At 39.8% G+C, this 21,264-nt stretch overlaps 2 protein-coding genes across 2 annotated transcripts; one reads left to right on the top strand and one right to left on the bottom strand.

The window, feature by feature from the left end:
* Positions 1 to 16: 16 nt before the first annotated feature.
* On the bottom strand, positions 17 to 2,323 carry LOC119720078 (ATP synthase subunit e, mitochondrial-like). The gene is made up of 4 exons (XM_038189600.1): positions 2,197 to 2,323; positions 1,496 to 1,550; positions 1,254 to 1,343; positions 17 to 812 (listed from the first exon to the last, which is right to left on the bottom strand). Exons 1-4 carry the CDS (start codon positions 2,263 to 2,265, stop codon positions 787 to 789), a joined length of 240 nt encoding a protein of 79 aa, XP_038045528.1. The 5' UTR covers positions 2,266 to 2,323; the 3' UTR covers positions 17 to 786.
* A 26-nt stretch (positions 2,324 to 2,349) lies between these two features.
* Positions 2,350 to 20,791, top strand: LOC119720077 (glycerol-3-phosphate acyltransferase 3-like). Its single transcript, XM_038189599.1, has 15 exons — positions 2,350 to 2,739; positions 3,952 to 4,024; positions 5,391 to 5,524; positions 6,291 to 6,333; positions 9,005 to 9,059; positions 10,575 to 10,640; positions 13,612 to 13,686; positions 13,834 to 13,923; positions 14,748 to 14,838; positions 16,191 to 16,309; positions 17,041 to 17,096; positions 17,826 to 17,911; positions 18,635 to 18,763; positions 19,250 to 19,329; positions 20,422 to 20,791. The coding sequence occupies exons 1-15, from the start codon at positions 2,533 to 2,535 to the stop codon at positions 20,507 to 20,509; spliced, it is 1,392 nt and encodes a 463-aa protein (XP_038045527.1). The 5' UTR covers positions 2,350 to 2,532; the 3' UTR covers positions 20,510 to 20,791.
* The last annotated feature ends 473 nt before the right edge of the window (positions 20,792 to 21,264 follow it).

Raw genomic sequence — 21,264 nt, 5'->3', positions numbered from 1 at the left:
ACAAACACTCAAGGGGTACTTGTCCATGTGGAAAACTTGCGTTCTATTCACAACACTTCAATAGAAATTCCATTAAAACTTTGAACAATCTGGAAAATGGTGGTACCTAAACGTAGGATTGTGTGTGAACTTATGTCTTGTCAGTTTTAAGCTCAAGTTCAGATTAAATAACTGAAAACCTTTTATCTTTAATTTTTAATTTTAAAACTGAACGGGCCAAGTAATAAAACGGCGATCTGTAATTTCATAGAAATTTCAAATTTTGAAAAAATAATTATTTAACACATTCACACATCAAACAATACCATTCAACCTTCTGGGAATCTCAGTCATGCCCATGTTTAACTTTTTCCTAGGGTGGCATGCATTCTTATTGCCCGGTTCGCAAAAATCCATCACAGCCATCTCAACCCATTACTATTACATGTTCACAAATCAAATATGTATCGTTACTATCCAACTCGACTTAGTTCGTACTTAATGAATATCACACTGAATGTTAATCGCTTGGCAAACTTATGTTGCTGATACTTCAGGAGATATCCTCAATTATATTTGCCCGAAGAATCTAATTGGTATTTAGTGAGGTAAGTTTAGATGAGAATTCTAGTCGACCTGTCGAATGTCACACTACCATACATCAAACATGAAACCCTAAAACGGCAACGGCGACATTGCCAACTCAGATGTGGAGATGCTGTGATGTTGTAGCAGACAAGGTGGACAAGAGACCTTGAGCCCTCATCATGACAGAGTCTATGGTTGAATGGATTTCCGGCAACATCTCTAGTCGAAAATGGAACCACCACCTTCTGCAGATAAGAGAAATTTGAAGAACGAAAAAAATCAGTGATCAAATTCTAGAATTTTAGCGAGAAATTTCTAATGTTCTCAAATGACTGGTAGACATAAAGATCCTTTCTTCAGTGATCAATAAAAACCATCAGAAAATTTGAACTTGTTTGATTTTTACAGGATTTCGATAAACACGGTGAATAATGCCAGTCTTTTCTTGACAGTTTGGCTCAAAGTTTGATGTCTTTATTTGCTGCTGGACATCCGTACGAAAAAGGGAAAAACAAAGCTGCTGCATCAGATGTAAACAAACAGGTCTTCAACTTATTCCCCACAAATTTAAGACAAAATGCTGGTTTTTTTTAACAAAGTCTTTGAAATATGACTAAAAATTGCGAGACTCTAAATGTTTGTGATCTTCAGACATTGTACTCCTTTAAAACTGATGTCATTCTTACCTTTAGCTGCCGCTGCCACTTTCTTCTCGTCAGCGGCCTTTCTCAGCTCCTTCAATCTCAGCAATTCTCCCTCGCTCTTTTCCAGGCTCTCTGTTGCAAAAAAAGGGGAAGAATATAGTATACGATCACAATACACATATTTTGCTGGAGTCTTTGAAACTTCACAGATCTTCAAGTTTTTTCTGAAGATTACTCTCAACTTATTTCAAAACATTGATTTATGATAAAAAAAATATACTCACTGTTTCTTCTAGAGCCATAGGCTATACCAAGGAACAATGCCGAATATCTTGAAAACTGAAGAATAAAGGAAGAAACATTCTGCACATAAACATTATGATCTTTACTTTTAAAATCATGAATATAACACTGAAGATCAGTTGCGATGTGACAGCTGTTTTATGTAAAATCTCTCAACCGATAGTACTTGAATTGTACTTTTTTCAGTGATTCCAACCTCGTAGCCAGAGAATTTAGGGGTGTATTATTACTCCACAATTTTCTCAGTAGATTGGAATGCGGGCAATGTTGCGAAAAGTACAGTGCAACAATACCGCTGCCCTAGTGACTAGTGGGGATAGGCCTACAGGCTACAGTAGCATTAAATTCTCTAATGTCAACATGCCATGGTCAATAAATGTATTTTTCGAAGTAAAAAAAAGAAGTCAAAAAAAAAAAAGTTTCCCACTTTATCATTACAAAGGTGGCGTTTACCGTTTAATACATTCTGGTGAAAATCATTGATAGACTCTAGAGGGCGCCCTCTTGCAATCTTAAGCGATGGATGGCAGTTTTCGGATGTTTTACTGGCCTTTTCAACCACCAAATGTACTTAAAAGAGGCCAATAATAGGCCATATGGATTCTTATAATGACAAAGAATATACTGTTTGTTTTGTAGAGTTTCCCACGTCTTCGAAATGAGTCTTTCAAAGCATATTTACCTTGATTAGCGGCGAAACTGCAACCGGTACGGGAGCCATCTTGGAAATTTGCGCTGGTGCTCGCGACATGGGCGGCTTTTCACTAAAATCCTTCAGGGTACCAGCCAGCACCGGACTTGATGTGGTCGGGTTCCAAGTTGTACACTGTACAATCGTTACGAAGAACGGGAGGGCACAATACACGTACCAGACATCGTACGATATGAATCATTTTCATTTCAACAACCGCGAACTGCAGGGCGCCTGTCATTGTGAAATAATGGATTTTATCTTGGACAAACCATGGACAAACTGTCCCACTTTCTGCTGAGAATTTGAACACTTTGGAAGACCACAATGGAACAGCTTCTTCTCGTCATCCTTGGCGTCACTTTGACGCCGTTTATGTTTCTGGTTTTGCTGATCGTTGTGCCGGGTTGTTTTGGATTGTCGCTCGGATTACGGCACCTGTACATCAACTTTTTACTTCGGATGTTTGAGCTTGGAAACAAAATCTCACAAACGCCGACTGCAAAGGAAACACACTTTGATTTTGGGGATGAGGTTAATAAGATTTCTTCTTATAAAGCGTATTTATATCACCTCTTAAATCATATTTTAATTGATTAAATTTAGATAGGCCTAGTTTCTTGTAAATCCTTTAACTTTTGGAAATGATTTTTTTCAGAGTACAAATTAATGAGTAACATTGATTTATATTCATGGAAAAAAGTGTTGCATTAACCTCCCGCCACTTTTTTCTTCACATATTATCTCAATTAAGGTCAGTCATTGCAAAAATGACATTGATAATAAGGCATGAATCTGGGACTTAGAAGCATTTCCAATTTTGTTAGGAAATACTTTGAAACTTTTCTTGACTCTCCTTAATCTTTGTACACAACCGCTGAAGTGGCATCAAGTTGCAATAGTTTTTCCAAAAATACTTGTGAAATGTGAGATTTTTCTTGTTTTATAATTGATAATAATCTACTTACATGTACTTAAGGCAAAATAAAAAAAAAAAACATGTTTAGCGTCCTGCCTCTTTGACAAAAAGGAAGGAGGAGGCCCTTTTTTTTTTTTTTTTTTCTTTTCAAAATGGCCGCCTGACACATTTTTCAAGGCAACGCGGCCGGGCTATTTTTCAAGATGGTTACCAGCTTTTTTCAAAATGGCCGCCACTTGGACTCATTGACTATTTCCACAGCTTTATACACGGTATAAAAGTCTAAAAATACGATTTCTTTCGTCAGAGATCGTTAAAATTTATCAATTTTTGTCTTTTAAAAAAAAAAAGGAGGCGGCCTCTAAAAAGGAAGCGGGCGGGGACGCTAAACATGTTTGTTTTTTTACTTCGCCTTAAACATGTTTCCTACTTTTGAGGGCACTTGCTTCCATTTTTTTTTCATGTTTATGCCACCTACAAAATGAAACTTTTCAAGACTGTAAGTTGTCAGCTAGTGTTAATTTTAACTTTAAAAAAAATTCTATTTGTTGTACTAGCATGTACATGATGTAGGTTTGCATTGCCACTAAATGCCTTACTCCAAATTCGGAATCCACAAAAATGAAAATAACATTGTATATTTTTCAATATATAACTATTTTTTACCCCCTGAAAGTATTCATTTCGTATATTTCTATATTATTATTAAATACAAATTTTTCCTCAGTAGTTTTGGAGTGTTATGCCAATATATTTATTTCTTGTTTAATATTTAATATGAACAAATGCTGTATTTTTTAAAAATCAATTCCTTTTTTTGCTAACAGGAGGAAAATGACGATGAAGTTGAAAAAAGTGATGACGAGAAGACAGTTGTGCCAAATGTAAACTCTGCCAATGGTGGGTGTAGATAGCAAATCGCACGATTTGCATTAATGTTGGTTTTTCGGAAATCATAATTTAAAAATTGAAATGAGCAAAGCAGAATTATGTAGAATGTTTAACTGGTTTATGGAAATGTCAGATTACATGGGCAAAAGACTTCCTGCGATCATTGAAAATATTGGGCGCATTATTCGTTAAAAAGTATACAGGTACTTTTGCATGTACATTGTACAATGTACCAGCACAATTTAGTTAAATAGTGTGATAAGATTCTGATATTAGTATAAGATATGGAAAGTCTGTTATGTACATGTACATGTACATGTAGTTCGTGTTTTGAGATTATGTGTGGATTTGTAACATTGATTGCAACTCGGGATGTTCTGTATTTAATTTTTCAAACGAAGAGTTGGAAAAACAATCATTCCCATGCTCAAGTTTGCATACTTGTAAGTTGACATATGCGTACCAAGATTCAGGCAGTGCAAAATTATTTTCCCTTTTCAAAATGGCCAATGCTGGCTATACATGGGTCAATATCAGCAGTGTATCTTCTCAGTCACATCAGCTCTTAGATTGCGCCACCGGTTTTATAACCCTGTTTGAGTTTGATTGAATTAATGGATACAAAAACAAAGACTATTGTTTAAATACTAATTTGAAAGCTGAAATGAGAATCATTGAAAACCACTGCCACAGAAATAGTGCTTTATAATATTTAACCCCCCTGCTGTTTAAAAGGTCACCAACAGTCAAAGGTTCCTTCCACTTCCCCTGGTATACTTTTAACACACCAATGAGTCACTTGACCAATTTTTACCAATTTTGACCCAAGTAACAACATGGCTCAGAATGCATGTTTGCATAGAAGAGTTGAAACATGTAGACATGAGTACATTTAACCCTAACCGCCCTGAATCCTCCAAAATCCTTTTTGCAAATTGGAGGAATTTGCAGGATTGAGGTTTCATGGCAAAAGTGCGTTGCTGATTTCGGAGTACGCACTGTGTCAAGGTCTTGGGCCGGACCTTGTGTTGTTTATGCTCAGCCGTGCATAAATTTAGTCCTTGATTATACTTGACATCCTCCGCACTTCTCCAGGATGTCCCTGCCTCTGCCTCGGCCTATTGACTGTCGTAGCCGGAGGATTTTGCAGGATTCAGGCAGTGGTCACCTCTCCATGTACCATATTCAAGAAATAACAGAGGAATTTGCAGGATTGAGGCTATATGCTATTTTTCCATGAGGCCAATTGGAGGATTTTGCAGGATTGAGGCTACATCCTAGCAAAAAGGCCTAGGGAGTTGGGGATTTATATAATCATTGCAATTTTGATTAATTTTGTCAACCAATATTTTTTTGTCATCTCTTTTCTGTGTAGAACTGATTCATAAGGAATCCACTAAGCATCTGGCTCACGGCATCAAGCAGAGGGTCACCAACGGCAAGCTCAACTGGTCCCCTGAAGAGTTCCAGCTGTCGGACGTCTGCTACTTCACCAAGAAGGGGGTCGAGGTGAGTCTCCGCCCACCTGCCATTGTTTCCACTTTCCACGTCCTTCCAAATGATCATTCTGTGATTAATGGACTTGTGATTTACTTGTGAAGGAGTCAACTACATCAATGTGTGTGGTAGCTCAGTAGTGGGTCTGAATTATGTTGGATTTTAGAGAAGCCCCTTTAACCCTAACTCCCTAGGCCTTTGTGCTAGGATGTCGCCTCAATCCTGCAAAATCCTCCATTTGGCCTCATGGAAAAATAGCACATAGCCTCAATCCTGCAAATTCCTCCATTATTTCTTGAATATGGTCCGTGGAGGGGTGACCACTGCCTGAATCCTGCAAAATCCTGCTGCAGTGACTGTCAATATGTTGAGGCTTGGCCAGTGACATCCTGGAGCAGTACGGAGGATTTCAAGCATAATTCAGGCCTATATTTTTGCATGGCTGAGCAAAAACAACACAAAGTCCGGCCCAAGACCTTGACAAAGTGCATCCTACAAAATCAGTAACGCACTTTTGCTATGTAACCTCAATCCTCCAAATTCCTCCACTTTAGCAAAGAGGATTTTGGAAGGATTTAGGGCGGTTAGGGTTAAACTTTTTTCTTCAGAGCGACATAATGCTTTACGATGGGTTTGAGATTTTGATACTTTTTTTTGGTAGTTTTGAGTTTAATTACCTGTAAAAAGATATTAAAATGTGCCAAACTATATTTGTGATCTTTCTATATTGTCCAATTTTTTTGGACTTAAAAATGTCTTTGTTTAATCCTTTTGACAGGCTATTATTGACGATGAGGTGACAAAGCGTTTCACTGCAGAGGGTGAGTGCACAAATTTATCTTCAACTTTCCGAGATAAAATTAAACTTTACCACAAACACTGCATCTTGTTGTCAAAGTATTCAAATGCCCCATATGCTCAGGGGAGGATTCATTCTGATAAATAGAGAGTATCATCTTTATTTGCTGAGAATAATCATTTGACATTTCTGATAACATTACCTATTTTCATACATGTAGATTATTAATCTCATTATCAGTTGCTTATCATTGGCCTGTCCCATTTGTTGTCTTGTTTCTTGCACTGCCTTTTCAGTAAACTTTGGGTTTTTTTTTATTTCGAGTGTTTGTTTTGTCTGACCTTGCTCACCTGTGAATCTGTTCTCAGACAATTTTGGGTTTTTTTCTGTTTGTAGAAATGATAACCTTTCCTTTTGAATATTTATTTAACCATTTTTGACTGAACTTTGATTGAAGCAGTCCTGAATGTTCCATGGGCTTTGTACTTCAATCTCATAAATGTAAAATATGGTTTTGTCTAAGAAACCCAAATATAGTTGATTTGATCCGAGTTGCTCGGGGTTTTTTTGTTTTGTTTTGTTTTTGTTTTTTTCAAAGGCTTCAACATAAAATGCTTTTTTTTGCAACTCCCAGTACAGGACCTGAATACATAAACTACAGCAAGTTATCAATAACAAATTGAATAGATAATCTGAGATGACACACATATCTGCTTAAGGTTAATCCCCAGATTTGACGATAATAGTTTTCTGACATTGTTCTTGATAATTCCATGGATGTACCTCAGAATCCAACATTCCACTTATGTAACTTTGATAAATATGAGATTTTCAGTAGATTTGAGATAATGACTACCCACCAAGATGAAGTGTTTACTCAAGATGAAGTTACATTTGTAGTAGCCATGTGGTTCTTCGTTTTACATGTACATGTACATGTAGTTGCATGGAAATACATTGTGTAGGCTAGCTGAATATTGTATTCTGCATAATGTAATGTCAGTTTTATGTCACAATATTTAAGTAATAATACTTTCAAATAGGACATTTGTAATGATATTCAATTTCCTCTGAAAATTTCAAGTGCATGTTTTTCAGAACAACATCTCACCGAAGATATTTCTTGTCACACGATGCAATCGCAAATTTACATGCAGTAGCATAGCCGGGGGTTTGCAGAGTGGCAGATTACAATGGAATGGAAACTTGAAAAGCAAAATCAGGACGCTGATAGAAGCAAAATCTGGACGGTGAAAATGGGTTAAACGGGACGAAAATTCTATTTTGCAACGTGCAAATAAAATCTGGCTTTGCTCCTGCTGACACGTACTCTTGCATGTATTGCAGACTTTGCCGTGCGAACCTTCAAGTTGTAGGTTTTTGATAAAAGAAAGGAATTGTAAATTGTGTTAAATTTCAAGAATCCATTAACAATCTGAGGGGTTTGAAGTGAGGACGTTCAGGTTCATTTTCCGGTCAAGTTGGCAATATGATGTAAAAGTGATGATCAAACAAAGAGACAAGATATATTTATACATGTAATACAACTGTGATTTAGTGGGCATGACATGTGACTCAATTCTCATCTCCAGGTTTCTGATATAAGTAGCGTTTTTTTTTTTTTTCATTTGGCAGCTGAGTGACAAAAATTGTATTTTTCATACGTGTCTCAAAAGGCTGAACTTAAACAAAGATACAGTGCAAAGAAAATGGTGTTCAAAACACATACATGTACATGTACATGCACCTTCACAAGCCAAAGATATTGAAGTCCAAGCAGCGTGGCCTTCGGTCCTGCTGTTTACCTTGCTGTTTACCTTGCTACACAGCTTGGTGACTTGGGAACCGTTGGAAATCCTTGACCACAATTTATTACCGATAAAATACTCCATCGTCTACATTCTGCAACTGAGGCCATGAATACAACCCTGGGCTAAATTTCACTGGAGCTGCATCTGTCGGGCAAACCCTAACCTGACCTAAAGCTACAAAGTACTACTAAGAAGTAACCTGTGCATGCATTTCTTTCCATACAAGTGTGCAGAACACATGAAGTATTCTCTGATATTTGGTACTTGACCCCCATAGAGCAAATTCTGACACAAACTTTAAACTTTTTTTTTTAAATGAGACATTTAAAGGAAACTGACTAGTTACATTATAATGTTTTTTCAAAGTTGAACAAAGAAATTGCTTGGAGTGGGGTTTGGATATCGCTCTAGTCAATTCCTTGGTTCAACTTTGAAAAACAAATCTTGAACAAAAGTTTATGAAAGATATTTTTGGTGTATTTATTGATCTTCAGTATATGCCTAACATTGTATAGAAGCTAATTTTCCAGAACTGGATTTATAGGGGAATACAGGATGTTCGTAATCTAAAAAGGAAGACACGTATCAAACCAATGGAACTTGTTTACCCTCTTTCGACATGTACATGTGTGAATTTTCCAGGTCAACTTCAAGACAATTTGATCCAAGGACGAAGGGTAGGGGATAAGTGGCTATATTGTGTTTATTTGCTGGGGGTGTTTGTCACCTCTGCCGTCATCACCCCAATCCACCACTTCTAACCCCCCCCCCCCCAAAAAAAAACTAGATAAATAAACAAAATAATAATAATAAATTAATAAATAAATAACCTCAAAGTAATAACAAATGTTCTTTTTCTCTCATTTTTTCCCTACACATTAGAGTTACCATCGTGGAATTTGCTGACGAGAACCAGCATGCGTTACCAGTACCTCAAGTAAGTTTTCACACAAGAATGTAGTTTGCCTCTTACCGGTACTTAGGCCAAAAAAAAAAAGTCTCCGGTTTCTGGTATGGAGCTTGCCCAAAAAGTGGTGCGGCGACGCGGCTTTTTTTTTTTTTTTTTACCTGATTTTTTTGCTTCAAATGTCGGCTGATGACAGCAAATGGTGCCCGACTAAACTTAGTGCAAATATATGGGAGTCCAGAGAGGCCACATAAAGCTTATTCTCGACCATAAACCAATCTAAAAACACGTTAAAATTGTGCAGCAGCAGGATTCCAGTCAAACCAGTGAGTTTGGCGGTTTTGAGACATCATCTTTCATTGAAAATTTTTTTTTTCATTTTGCCGACGCACATGGCTACGGCGACACGCGCGCATACCAGAAACCGGAGACTTTTTTTTTTGGCCTTAGCATTTGTTTTTTTGTTTTTGTAAGAATGTGTAACCAACTGGGCATACCCCCCCCCCCCTTTATTCATGAAGGTCATCTGTAGAACATGCCTAGTTTGAAACTTACTAAAGCAGTATTCAGCTCTGGAGTTACCTTGAAATTCTTCCATCTTTATATTCTGTAAAGTTTTTTAAAAAGTCGAGCCAACAATGATTGGCAATACAGACTACCCTATACATGTTAGTATCCACATATTTCACTTAACATTATATTCTCAATGCATTGTATATGGAGTTATTTATTAACCTACGACCATGAGTGCTGGTTAATGGTTCATTTCCTTCACAGTTATTTTTAGTAAATCAAATATCACAACACAAAAGAATCGTTGATTGTTATTTCCTAACTGGAAATGGTTTTCAAAATCAGTGAAGTGGTCTTTCGAAATCTGCATTGATAGGCTTGCACATGTGCCAAGGGCAAACTACATGTACATATACATGTACCATCATACAGGACAAAAACAATATTTTTTTTAAATTCATAGTTTCCTATTTAAAGGGAATATACAACATTTGCTTTTGCTGTAATTTTCAGAAATGAGTGGATTTGGGGGGTTAGAGTTTTATAGCAACTTGTTTGAAGTTTTGTGTTTATAGATGCTGGAAAAACCAAGAAAAACAATCATGTTCATGTAGTCTGGTTCCCTGACCACACTTAAATTGAAAAGGAGAAATTTACGGACGTCAGGGAATTGTAAGGTCAGGGAACCAGTCTAGCTGGCTTGTACAGGTTCATAGGTGTGTAATCGATTGCAAACAAAATATGCTAAATTGGGGGCAGTATTTGAAAAAAAAAAAATTTCTAACGCTGGTCGGCCGATACAAAAATTGATACAAAAACACCACTTTTCTTTAAAAGTGTCAGCACACCAGGTGCCATGATTTTAGAGGATGCTTTAGACTGTCATTCACTAACAGTCCAGCAAATTATTTCATAACAATTCAATACTTTTGTTTTTGATGTTTGCAAATGTTGTCAAAAACTTAGGTTTCTTTTCATAATTGTTTGTATTTGTTCTTCATTAATCTTCATTCATTAATATCTTCTTTGCAGTATTCGTCTGACGTTGCTCTGGATGGCAGGTTTTGTGTTTCGATACTTTTTGCTTTTACCTGTTAGGTGAGCAAATATGTGCGTCTCCCCCCCCCCCCCCCCCCCCCCACACACACACACACATTTTCACTCAAATTAAACAGACATAACAATTACTAGAGTACAATATACATGTATGCACTTAGAATATATTTTATAGAACAATATTTGTTCTTACAAAATGATCAGTAAATGTCTGATATCTGACATCTAAGTTCAGTCTCTGCACCGTTATCTCATTAGCTTCTCTGAAAGTTCAACTTTGCAATATCTTTAAACCAAATTTAGTTCTGTGACCTTTTTGATAACTCATAGCTCAAGGTCACTGACAGGCCAACTTGTCATCAAAAAAGATCCGGAACAATCCGGTTTGACATCCTTTTAGCGATCAGCATAGAAATTACTGTACAAGATGAAAGATTTGTTTGAAATGTTTAAAGGGTTCATGAAATGAAAAATCTCAATAATGCATTTTGTGCGGATATCTGTGCACCTGATGTGTGTGGAAATAAGGGGACTCCAGAGTTGGCACATTGAGTGTTATTTCTCTAAAATCTTTCATGCACTGTCTGTGCCTTTCTTATCAACCATGTCTGAACATGAACAGTAGGTGTCGCTAAACACAAGACCTCTAAAACTCCACAGATACCAATTTTTACTGTTCCTCGCAAAACATTTACTGTAAACCTTTAAACTTTGAGAAAAGGAAAGGATGTGAGGTATCATGCCTTAGAGAAAAAAGACTACTTTTCGGGAAAAAAAACAACATTTTCCCGGAATGGAATATTAACCCTTTAAGTCACTGTAGCACCCGGAACCGCCCTGCCTATTACTCACTGTAGCCCCCCTAACTGCCCTGCCTATTACTCCCTGTAATGCCCAAAACCACCCTGCCTATTACTCCCTGTAGCGCCCCTAACTGTCCTGCCTATTACTCCCTGTAGCGCCCAAAACCGCCCTGCCTATTACTCACTGTAGCGCCCAAAACCACCCTGCCTATTACTCCCTGTAGCCCCCCTAACTGCCCTGCCTATTACTCCCTGTAGCGCCCAAAACCACCCTGCCTATTACTCCCTGTAGCGCCCCTAACTGTCCTGCCTATTACTCACTGTAGCGCCCAAAACCACCCTGCCTATTACTCCCTGTAGCCCCCCTAACTGCCCTGCCTATTACTCCCTGTAGCGCCCAAAACCACCCTGCCTATTACTCACTGTAGCCCCCCTAACTGCCCTGCCTATTACTCCCTGTAATGCCCAAAACCACCCTGCCTATTACTCCCTGTAGCGCCCCTAACTGCCCTGCCTATTACTCCCTGTAATGCCCAAAACCACCCTGCCTATTACTCCCTGTAGCCCCCCTAACTGCCCTGCCTATTACTCCCTGTAGCGCCCAAAACCACCCTGCCTATTACTCCCTGTAGCCCCCCCTAACTGCCCTGCCTATTACTCCCTGTAATGCCCAAAACCACCCTGCCTATTACTCCCTGTAGCCCCCCTAACTGCCCTGCCTATTACTCCCTGTAGCGCCCAAAACCACCCTGCCTATTACTCACTGTAGCCCCCCTAACTGCCCTGCCTATTACTCCCTGTAATGCCCAAAACCACCCTGCCTATTACTCCCTGTAGCGCCCCTAACTGCCCTGCCTATTACTCCCTGTAATGCCCAAAACCACCCTGCCTATTACTCCCTGTAGCCCCCCTAACTGCCCTGCCTATTACTCCCTGTAGCGCCCAAAACCACCCTGCCTATTACTCCCTGTAGCCCCCCCTAACTGCCCTGCCTATTACTCCCTGTAATGCCCAAAACCACCCTGCCTATTACTCCCTGTAGCCCCCCTAACTGCCCTGCCTATTACTCCCTGTAGCGCCCAAAACCACCCTGCCTATTACTCCCTGTAGCGCCCCTAACTGTCCTGCCTATTACTCACTGTAGTGCCCGAAATCGCCCTGCCTATTACTCCCTGTAGCCCCCCTAACTGCTCTGCCTATTACTCCCTGTAGCGCCCAAAACCGCCCTGCCTATTACTCACTGTAGCGCCCAAAACCGCCCTGCCTATTACTCACTGTAGCCCCCCTAACTGCCCTGCCTATTACTCACTGTAGCGCCCAAAACCGCCCTGCCTATTACTCCCTGTAACGCCCAAAACCACCCTGCCTATTACTCCCTGTAGCACCCAAAACCACCCTGCCTATTACTCCCTGTATTGCCCAAAACCACCCTGCCTATTACTCCCTGTAGTGCCCAAAACCGCCCTGCCTATTACTCACTGTAGCCCCCCTAACTGCCCTGCCTATTACTCCCTGTAGTGCCCAAAACCACCCTGCCTATTACTCCCTGTAGCGCCCAAAACCACCCTGCCTATTACTCACTGTAGCCCCCCTAACTGCCCTGCCTATTACTCCCTGTAGTGCCCAAAACCACCCTGCTTATTACTCCCTGTAGCGCCCGAAACCGCCCTGCCTTTTACTCCCTGTAGCGCCCAAAACCACCCTGCCTATTACTCCCTGTAGTGCCCAAAACCGCCCTGCCTATTACTCACTGTAGCCCCCCTAACTGCCCTGCCTATTACTCCCTGTAGTGCCCAAAACCACCCTGCCTATTACTCCCTGTAGCGCCCGAAACCACCCTGCCTATTACTCACTGTAGCCCCCCTAACTGCCCTGCCTATTACTCCCTGTAGTGCCCAAAACCACCCTGCCTATTACTCCCTGTAGCGCCCGAAACCGCCCTGCCTTTTACTCCCTGTAGCGCCCAAAACCACCCTGCCTATTACTCCCTGTAGCGCCCAAAACCACCCTGCCTATTACTCCCTGTAGCGCCCAAAACCGCCCCTGAAACCGCCCAAGCACTCTGTGTTTTTTTTGGTTTTACAGAGAATAAACACAATGTAATACAATGTAATCCAATGTGAAATTAATACTTGTTGCTAATAGGTTTTTCTGAATTTCTTTCATTGAATATTGAGCCTTTGTTCATTTTCGCACACTTGTCTCGGCAGATTGGCCGTCACCATCATCTGTATGCTGTACCTGTTGGTGTCCTCTGCTTTCCTCGGATATCTCCCAGATTCAAGGTACTTCACTAGGAATAATTCAATTTCTTTCTCATAACGTGGTCTTAAACTGTTAGAATTGTGGTAGAAATTTTCACAGAGACATGTTCCTATCCAGTGATTGTGGTAATTGCTGAGATTTCTTCTTTTTTTATTGATTGCATTTAGATTGAAACAGATAGTCAACAAGTACAGCTCCCTGACACTCCATCGCATGTTCTGCCGATGCTTCTCAGCCATTATCACATTCCATAACAAGTAAGTCTTTCTTTTATACAATTACCCCCCTTTCCCGTCCTGCCACGCCCCCTTTTGATTCTGTTTTGAACCCCTCCCAAAATTTTCACTCCTGTTAACTGTGAGAGATCTTTCATTATAATGTCATTCTTTTAAGTATTCAATTTACCATCATGTGGAGACAAGCATAAACTTGTCATGCAAAATTAGCATAGCAAATGGCCAGTATAAGTTTCTGAGTTGAATTCCAACGATGTTGTTCAACAGTTTTCCCTCATGTTTTTCAGGACACCCCTCTAGCTTATATTACGGTATGTCCAGTCTCGCGAGTGTCGTAAACAACTCCTTATATGGAGATGGGCATGCATCGCGCCTACTGCGCGATGTGGCGCACAACGCAGCTGTGCCAGTGTATTGCGAATTTTGGACTATGAAATTCTGATTCACTGGTAGTGTTGCGCATGCCTACGTGAAGATTGTGAACGTTCAACCAATAAAACGGTCAAATGCACCGGATTTCATAGGAGTCCAAATTTCATGTGACACTGGGGAAAAGTGTTTAAGACCAGCCAGCCATGTCTTTATCAACCGTTTAAAACCGACCACATTACGGCTTCTCGACCAGTAGGAATGGGTAAACTATCTTAGGTATTTATGAACGGATGATTCAAGCGATTCAGTAGATATTCTGTCCAAAAATATTTTTTTACAATTAATTTTTATATTTAAGAATACCAAAGTGTACAAAGGTAGTGCAGCATGCATTGTATTGCGCCAGTGCATCAGTAATCTTTTCATGATTCCAAACTCATATTATCAGACATCTTCTGTTACCATGGTTACAGAGAAAACCGAGCCAAGGGAGGGATTTGTGTGGCCAATCACACCTCACCAATCGACATAGCCATCTTGAGTTTCGACAATGTCTACGCATTTGTAAGTATTTTTATTTTTTTTGGCTTGGGTAAAAACTGTGTGTAACGAATTTGGACATGGCCTAAATCAGATCACTAAATGCATGTATTTATACAATTTGGTATATTAAGATGTGAATTAAAAATTCAACAGAACCCCAGGAAAATTGAGTTTCCCCAGTCAATTTATAGATTTGCCAGCCAAATTTATTATGAATCATCCATTTTTTTGGTGAAATTTTAGCTACTAGCCCTGTAGTCTAGTAGATTTTTACCTTAACTTTGAACCATGTAAGCTATAAAAGAATTCACGTTTTGTCACTTTCTATCTTTTGTTTTTTACCCCTCAGCCGAGAGGCTCGAGGGGTATTGTCATCGCCTAGGGCGTCCGTCCGTCCGGATGTATGTGTGTCTGTCCGTCCGTCCGTCCGGGCAGCTTAGTTTCCGGATGATAACTTGAGTTAGAAATGTTGTTTGGGGTTGTAACTTCGGTAGGGGGTTGCCCTTTGGAGTAGGCAAGTTGGGATTGGTTTTGAGGTCAAAAGGTCAAAGGTCAAGGTCACCGTGGTGAGTTAAATGTAAATGGTTTCCGGATGATAACTTGAGTTAGAAATGAGATTTTGGTGTCTAACTTTGGAAGAGGGTTGCCCTTGGGAGAAGGCAAGTTGGGATTGGTTTTGGGGTCAAAAGGTCAAAGGTCTAGGTCAGCATGGTGAGATAAAGGTAAATGGTTTCCGGATGATAACTTGAGTTAGAAATGAGATTTTGGTGTCTAACTTTGATAGGGGGTTGCCCTTGGGAGTAGGCAAGTTGGGATTGGTTTTGGGGTCAAAAGGTCAAAGGTCAAGGTCACCGTGGTGAGTTAAATGTAAATGGTTTCAGGATGATAACTTGAGTTAGAAATGAGATTTTGGTGTCTAACTTTGGTAGAGGGTTGCCCTTGGGAGTAGGCAAGTTGGGATTGGTTTTGGGGTCAAAAGGTCAAAGGTCAAGGTCACCATTGTGAGTTAAAGGTAAATGGTTTCCGGATGATAACTTGAGTTAGAAATGCGATTTTGGTGTCTAACTTTGGAAGAGGGTTCCCCTTGGGAGAAGGCAAGTTGGGATTGGTTTTGGGGTCAAAAGGTCAAAGGTCAAGGTCAGCATGGTGAGATAAAGGTAAATGGTTTCCGGATGATAACTTGAGTTAGAAATGAGATTTTGGTGTCTGACTGAGGTAGGGGTTTGCCCTTGGGTACAGGCAAGTTGGGATTGGTTTTGGGGTCAAAAGGTCAAAGGTCAAGGTCACCGTGGTGAGTTCAATGTAAATGGTTCCGAATGATAACTTGAGTTAGAAATGAAATGTTGGTGTCTAACTTCGGTTTCTATTCTTAGATTGGCCAGCTGCACAGCGGTTTTATGGGGATGGTCCAGCGTGCCATGAGTCGCACGGGTACCGACCACATCTGGTTTGAGCGGTCCGAGATGCGCGACAGGAAGAAAGTCACAGAGAGGTGGGTGGGTTACCAGGCAAAATTTGTTGGTGCCCGAGGGCCGATGGTGTCATACAATAGACCCTTCATTCCCAACAATCAAACAGTGGCCATTGACTAAAAGATCATGATATTTGGTCAGGTGACCACAGTCTAAGATCATGATATATGGTCAGGTGACCACAGTCTAAGCTCTTGCTATTTGGTCAGGTGACCACAGTCTAAGATCATGATATTTGGTCAGGTGACCACAGTCTAAGATCATGATATTTGGTCAGGTGACCACAGTCAAAGATCATGATATTTGGTCAGGTGACCACAGTTTCTTGATCCAACTCCGTCACAAGCACTTTGAGAAATGAACGTTGGCATGGCTTATGGTCAGTTCTGGATTGGGCATTAATCAAGGCCTCCAATTTTTCCCTTTCCATTTGTGACCTGTCATCACGAAATGAGCCTGAAGTTGTAAACCGCAATTTTGAATTTACAGTGGGGCAAAGCCAACATGTGTAGGGGTAGTCAAACTTTAGTTTTTAGATAATCATCAATCTCTTTTTCCTCTTCCTTTCATCAATTATAGAGTTCTATTAAATATCTACAAAACTATTTTTTACCCATTTTATTAATTGCCTTTGTCGTGTCCACAAAGTTTTGGGGAAAAATAATACTTGAAGCCACCAGATCCCAGAAGGAAGTCTAAACCCTTCCTGAGAGACTTCATGAATAAATGTTTTACTTTATTCGTCCTGCAGGTTGCGAGAGCATGTGAACGATCCCAACAAGTTACCCATCTTGATCTTTCCTGAAGGTGGGTTGTAATGTTAAACACACTCTTGTTTCCCAATCGGTTTTACCACACTACCTGTTTATTTAAGTACCGTACTTTATTTTTTCCATGAGCCTTTGCCCAGTTGCATTCCTCCAAAGCCAAGATACTTTGCACAAATTGATATGAACACAGATACTGGAATTTGTATTCTTGTGGAGTCATTTCTTTGTTCTTGTGTACTCAAATTTTAGAGTTTGAAAGTGTAGTTTCAAAATGCTCCTTTTTTTGACCAGAATGAATTCCCTGGGCTGAAATTGGGACTAAATATCCCTTACATAAAATACTTCAATTTGCGACGGATCAACACACCTTAGAAATTCCCAGTTTTTGAGTAAAATCCATTTATCTATTTCGTGATAACCTTGTGGAGACGTATTCACCTATAGAAATTGTACTGTGGAGACATATACAATCTTTTGTTCCCTATTATGCACATGTCTCCACAGGGTACCGTGTACCAGATCGTGCATCATTCGCATGTACTGGACCAGCCAGCACACCTAGTCTGTTACTCTGTTCTTCCTTGTCGCTCATGATGAGGCCACACTGCACCATAAACACAGTTCTTCCTGAGGAGGCCACACTCTGAACTGTGTATATTTGGTCGCTATACATTTCTTTTGATAAATCCTCATAACTTCTACGTATCCTTCCTTGCATTTGTATTCTGATGGGAAAACATTGAACTTGCATATTTCATGTCCACAGGAACGTGCATAAACAACACCTCTGTCATGCAGTTTAAAAAAGGCAGTTTTGAGGTCGGCGGCACCATCTGGCCGGTAGCTATAAAGGTAGGCATGATTTTTGGCCTCTCCAATTTTTATCAATTTTATATTGTTATATTGTTGCCAACTACGTACCAGTTTAGCCACAGTGTCGTAGACGGCTAGTTGAGTCCATCACAAGTCCGAATAAAAAGTAAATCCCAAGTCCTTTAACAAATCCTGAGCCCAAGTTCACGGCGCTGCTAACAGATCCTCTGTATATTTCATGGAGAGGGCGGCAGTCAGCACAGCAGAAGGCACGCTAAACCCCAGAGAAAACAGTTGCTTAAATCAGTGACGTAACAATAGAAATCTCCATGCGCAAGCAACCGTTTGCACATCCGCGCCATGAAATAGTGCTTAGCACAATTTTCTGCTGTAGTAAGCCATGAAATTAGGCCCTTTTAAGAATCATGCGAGACATATGTAGGCTAGCAAGATATGTGACGGGGGGAACCTCCTCCCCCCCCCCCCCCCCCGCCCTCTTTTGTGTTGGTCATTGTGTTCCAAAAACTCAGGAATTCTTTTGAGATATCTGGGGGATGTGTTAGGTAACAATAGTCTAGGGTGTGTATAGGGAGATAGAGGGGGGGGGTACCCCTCTGTCACGTATGGGGCTGGGTATACTGCGACAAGTACCTGAGACAACTTGCCTACCAAGGATAAGCTTGACAGCATTTTTTTCCCTGGATATCAGTTGACTCCTTACTCATTTTGAGTGTTTGGTTTGGCCTTTTTGTTTGTCTCCAGTACAATTCCAACTTTGGGGATCCGTTCTGGAACAGCAGCAAGTATTCAATGGTCCGGTACCTGCTCATGATGCTGACTAGCTGGGCCATTGTGTGCGATGTCTGGTATCTGCCTCCCATGGTCAGAGGGGTAAGCCACCAAGACGTCTCAGTGATGGTGATATACACAACTAAATGTATTCATCATTTTCCAAGTCTCCAAATCATTCAGCACATTTCATTTATTCAAGTACTTTTCTTCTTTATTCTATAAGATTTTTATTAAATTGTGTAGCTTTACTTTCCTTGAGCATGAGTTTCAATATTAGAAACTTCTTATTAATTTTTTTGTAATGAAACCAACAATTCCTCAAATGCGCCCCAGGCACTTTAACTCGCAAGCCTAAAGAAACCTGTAGAGAGAAGACAATGAGAAGAAATTACAGTTTTAGAGGTGGGAGGATAACCCCAGAAGAGTATTCTGGGGGAAATCCCACGGAATCAGGCAGGGACTGAAAACCCAATCCACATGTGGACCAGGGCAGGAATCGAACCCGGGCCGTAGCGGTGGAAGGCGAGGAAAGTAACCACTGCGCCAACTGCACTTCTTAAAATGTTTGTATTCTGTATCCTTTAGGAGGATGAGGAATCCATTGATTTTGCTAACCGAGTCAAGGCAGCCATCGCTAAGCAAGGCGGACTTCTTGATCTTACCTGGTAGGTATTTAACTTTTTACCTGGTCAGGATTTTAACTTCCTACCTTGTCAGTATTTTAACTTTTAACCTGGTCAGTATTTAAAATTTTTACCTGGTCAGTATTTTAACTTTTTACCCGGTCAGTATTTAACTTTTTGGGTCAGTATTTAACTTTTTACCTGGTCAGTATTTTCACTTTTTACCAGGTCGGTATTTTAACTTTTTACCTGGTCAGTATTTTAACTTTTTACCTGGTCAGAATTTGAACTTTTTACCCGGTCAGTATTTAACTTTTTGGGTCAGTATTTAACTTTTTACCTGGTCAGTATTTTAACTTTTTACCAGGTCGGTATTTTAACTTTTTACCTGGTCAGTATTTGAACTTTTTACCTGGTCAGTATTTTAACGTTTTACCGGGTCAGCATTTGAACTTTTTACCTGGTCAGTATTTTAACTTTTTACCCGGTCACTATTTTAACTTTTTACCTGGTCACTATTTTAACTTTTTACCTGGTCACTGTTTTAACTTTTTACCTGGTCAGTGTTTTAACTTTTTACCTGGTCAGTATTTTAACTTTTTACCTGGTCAGAATTTTAACTTTTCACCCTGGTCAGTATTTTAACTTTTTACCCTGTCAGTATTTTAATTTGTTATTTTCAGTATTTTAACTTTTTACCCGGTCAGTATTTTAACTTTTTACCTGGTCACTATTTAACAATTGTTGAATGTTGTGATGTGGGATATGATGTTTTTAACACCTGAGGGTGTTAAAAACCACCCAAGCTTGCTCGGATCGGGTCGCAAGCTTGGTGGTCAAGTGGGAAGACCTCTGCACTAGTAAGCAGGAGATCAAGGGTTCGAGTCCCGCTTAAGTAATTGTTTTTCACAATCACTCGTGACAACACTGAGCATACAGTGTTTATAAAAACACGTCGGTGAAGGGCAAAACCCAATATTGGATGTTAGTTTTCCTTCATCATCATCCAAAAAAAGTAAATAAATTAATAATTAAATTTATCCTACCTGTACATTTCTGTATCAGTGAATTATTCAACCAAGCGTTTGAAGCATTGTACTTCAAGTATGAAACCATTTTGTATTTATTTTTTAGGGATGGCCAATTGAAGAGGACTCGCGTGAAAAGCATCTACAAAGCTAAAGAGCAGGAAGAATATAGCAAGATGATCAAGACAGACTGAACTCCTAAAAAAAAAGGGGGAAATGACGAAGAATCAGTAGTTGGAGAAAATGGCTACATTCTGATATTTGCTTGTCCTCAAGAGCAGACTTTTAATCAAGTAAATCACTAGTCAAGTCACAGCTGATTAACAAAGATAAGAATGGTCTTTGTCTCAGTTAATTTGAATAGCTCAACAATGATGACTTGTGAGAACTTGACGTGAACTGCGCTTACAAGCGTATCAATGTGAGCAACACTCCACGTCAGATTGTATATTGTATAAATTGGTGTGATAAAAAAATTGCATTGAAAATATTTTTTTAATTATGTTCACAGTGAATTTTTTGTTAATTATTTTGAGTTTTTAGAAAACTATATTGCCAGAAACAAATGCTGCCTGATAATTTTAACAGTTGAGTTTGAAGTGAATGCATGTGTACAAACCAAAAGAAAGGGAAATAATTGAAATGAAATAATTTCTTTAGTTTTTGTTGGAATTGCTTAAGTATCTGTTCTTCAATTAGGTAGCATCTTAATTAACCCTCTTTTTGTTTGACCAGTCACAGACAGTCAAAAATTCAATCCTGTTTCCCTACCATGCCTTTTACACAGGCTAGTCACCAACAGTCGGATCATATTTCCGTAGGCACCGTGACTAGTCAAATTCCATCAACAGACAAAAGCAGGTGACTGGTAGGCACAGCTGGCTTATCAATCTCCTACAGTCACAGCATATCAGGTTCCATAACAATCACAGCCAGCCAATCCTGCTTT

Source organism: Patiria miniata, unplaced genomic scaffold (assembly GCF_015706575.1).
Source record: "Patiria miniata isolate m_02_andy unplaced genomic scaffold, ASM1570657v1 HiC_scaffold_9, whole genome shotgun sequence".
Classification (NCBI taxonomy): domain Eukaryota; kingdom Metazoa; phylum Echinodermata; class Asteroidea; order Valvatida; family Asterinidae; genus Patiria; species Patiria miniata.
The sequence above is the reverse complement of the archived record's forward strand: the minus strand, read 5'-3'. Positions and strand labels throughout refer to the sequence as shown.

Coding starts and splice junctions, on each gene's coding strand:
- LOC119720078 (XM_038189600.1), bottom strand. CDS start 2,265: ATGTCGCGAGCACCAGCGCAAATTTCCAAGATGGCTCCCGTACCGGTT. Junction 1,344..1,495: donor CTATGGCTCTAGAAGAAACA/GTGAGTATATTT, acceptor TTTTTGCAACAG/AGAGCCTGGAAAAGAGCGAG. Junction 813..1,253: donor AGTGGCAGCGGCAGCTAAAG/GTAAGAATGACA, acceptor TCTTATCTGCAG/AAGGTGGTGGTTCCATTTTC.
- LOC119720077 (XM_038189599.1), top strand. CDS start 2,533: ATGGAACAGCTTCTTCTCGTCATCCTTGGCGTCACTTTGACGCCGTTT. Junction 2,740..3,951: donor ACTTTGATTTTGGGGATGAG/GTTAATAAGATT, acceptor TTTTGCTAACAG/GAGGAAAATGACGATGAAGT. Junction 5,525..6,290: donor TCACCAAGAAGGGGGTCGAG/GTGAGTCTCCGC, acceptor TCCTTTTGACAG/GCTATTATTGACGATGAGGT.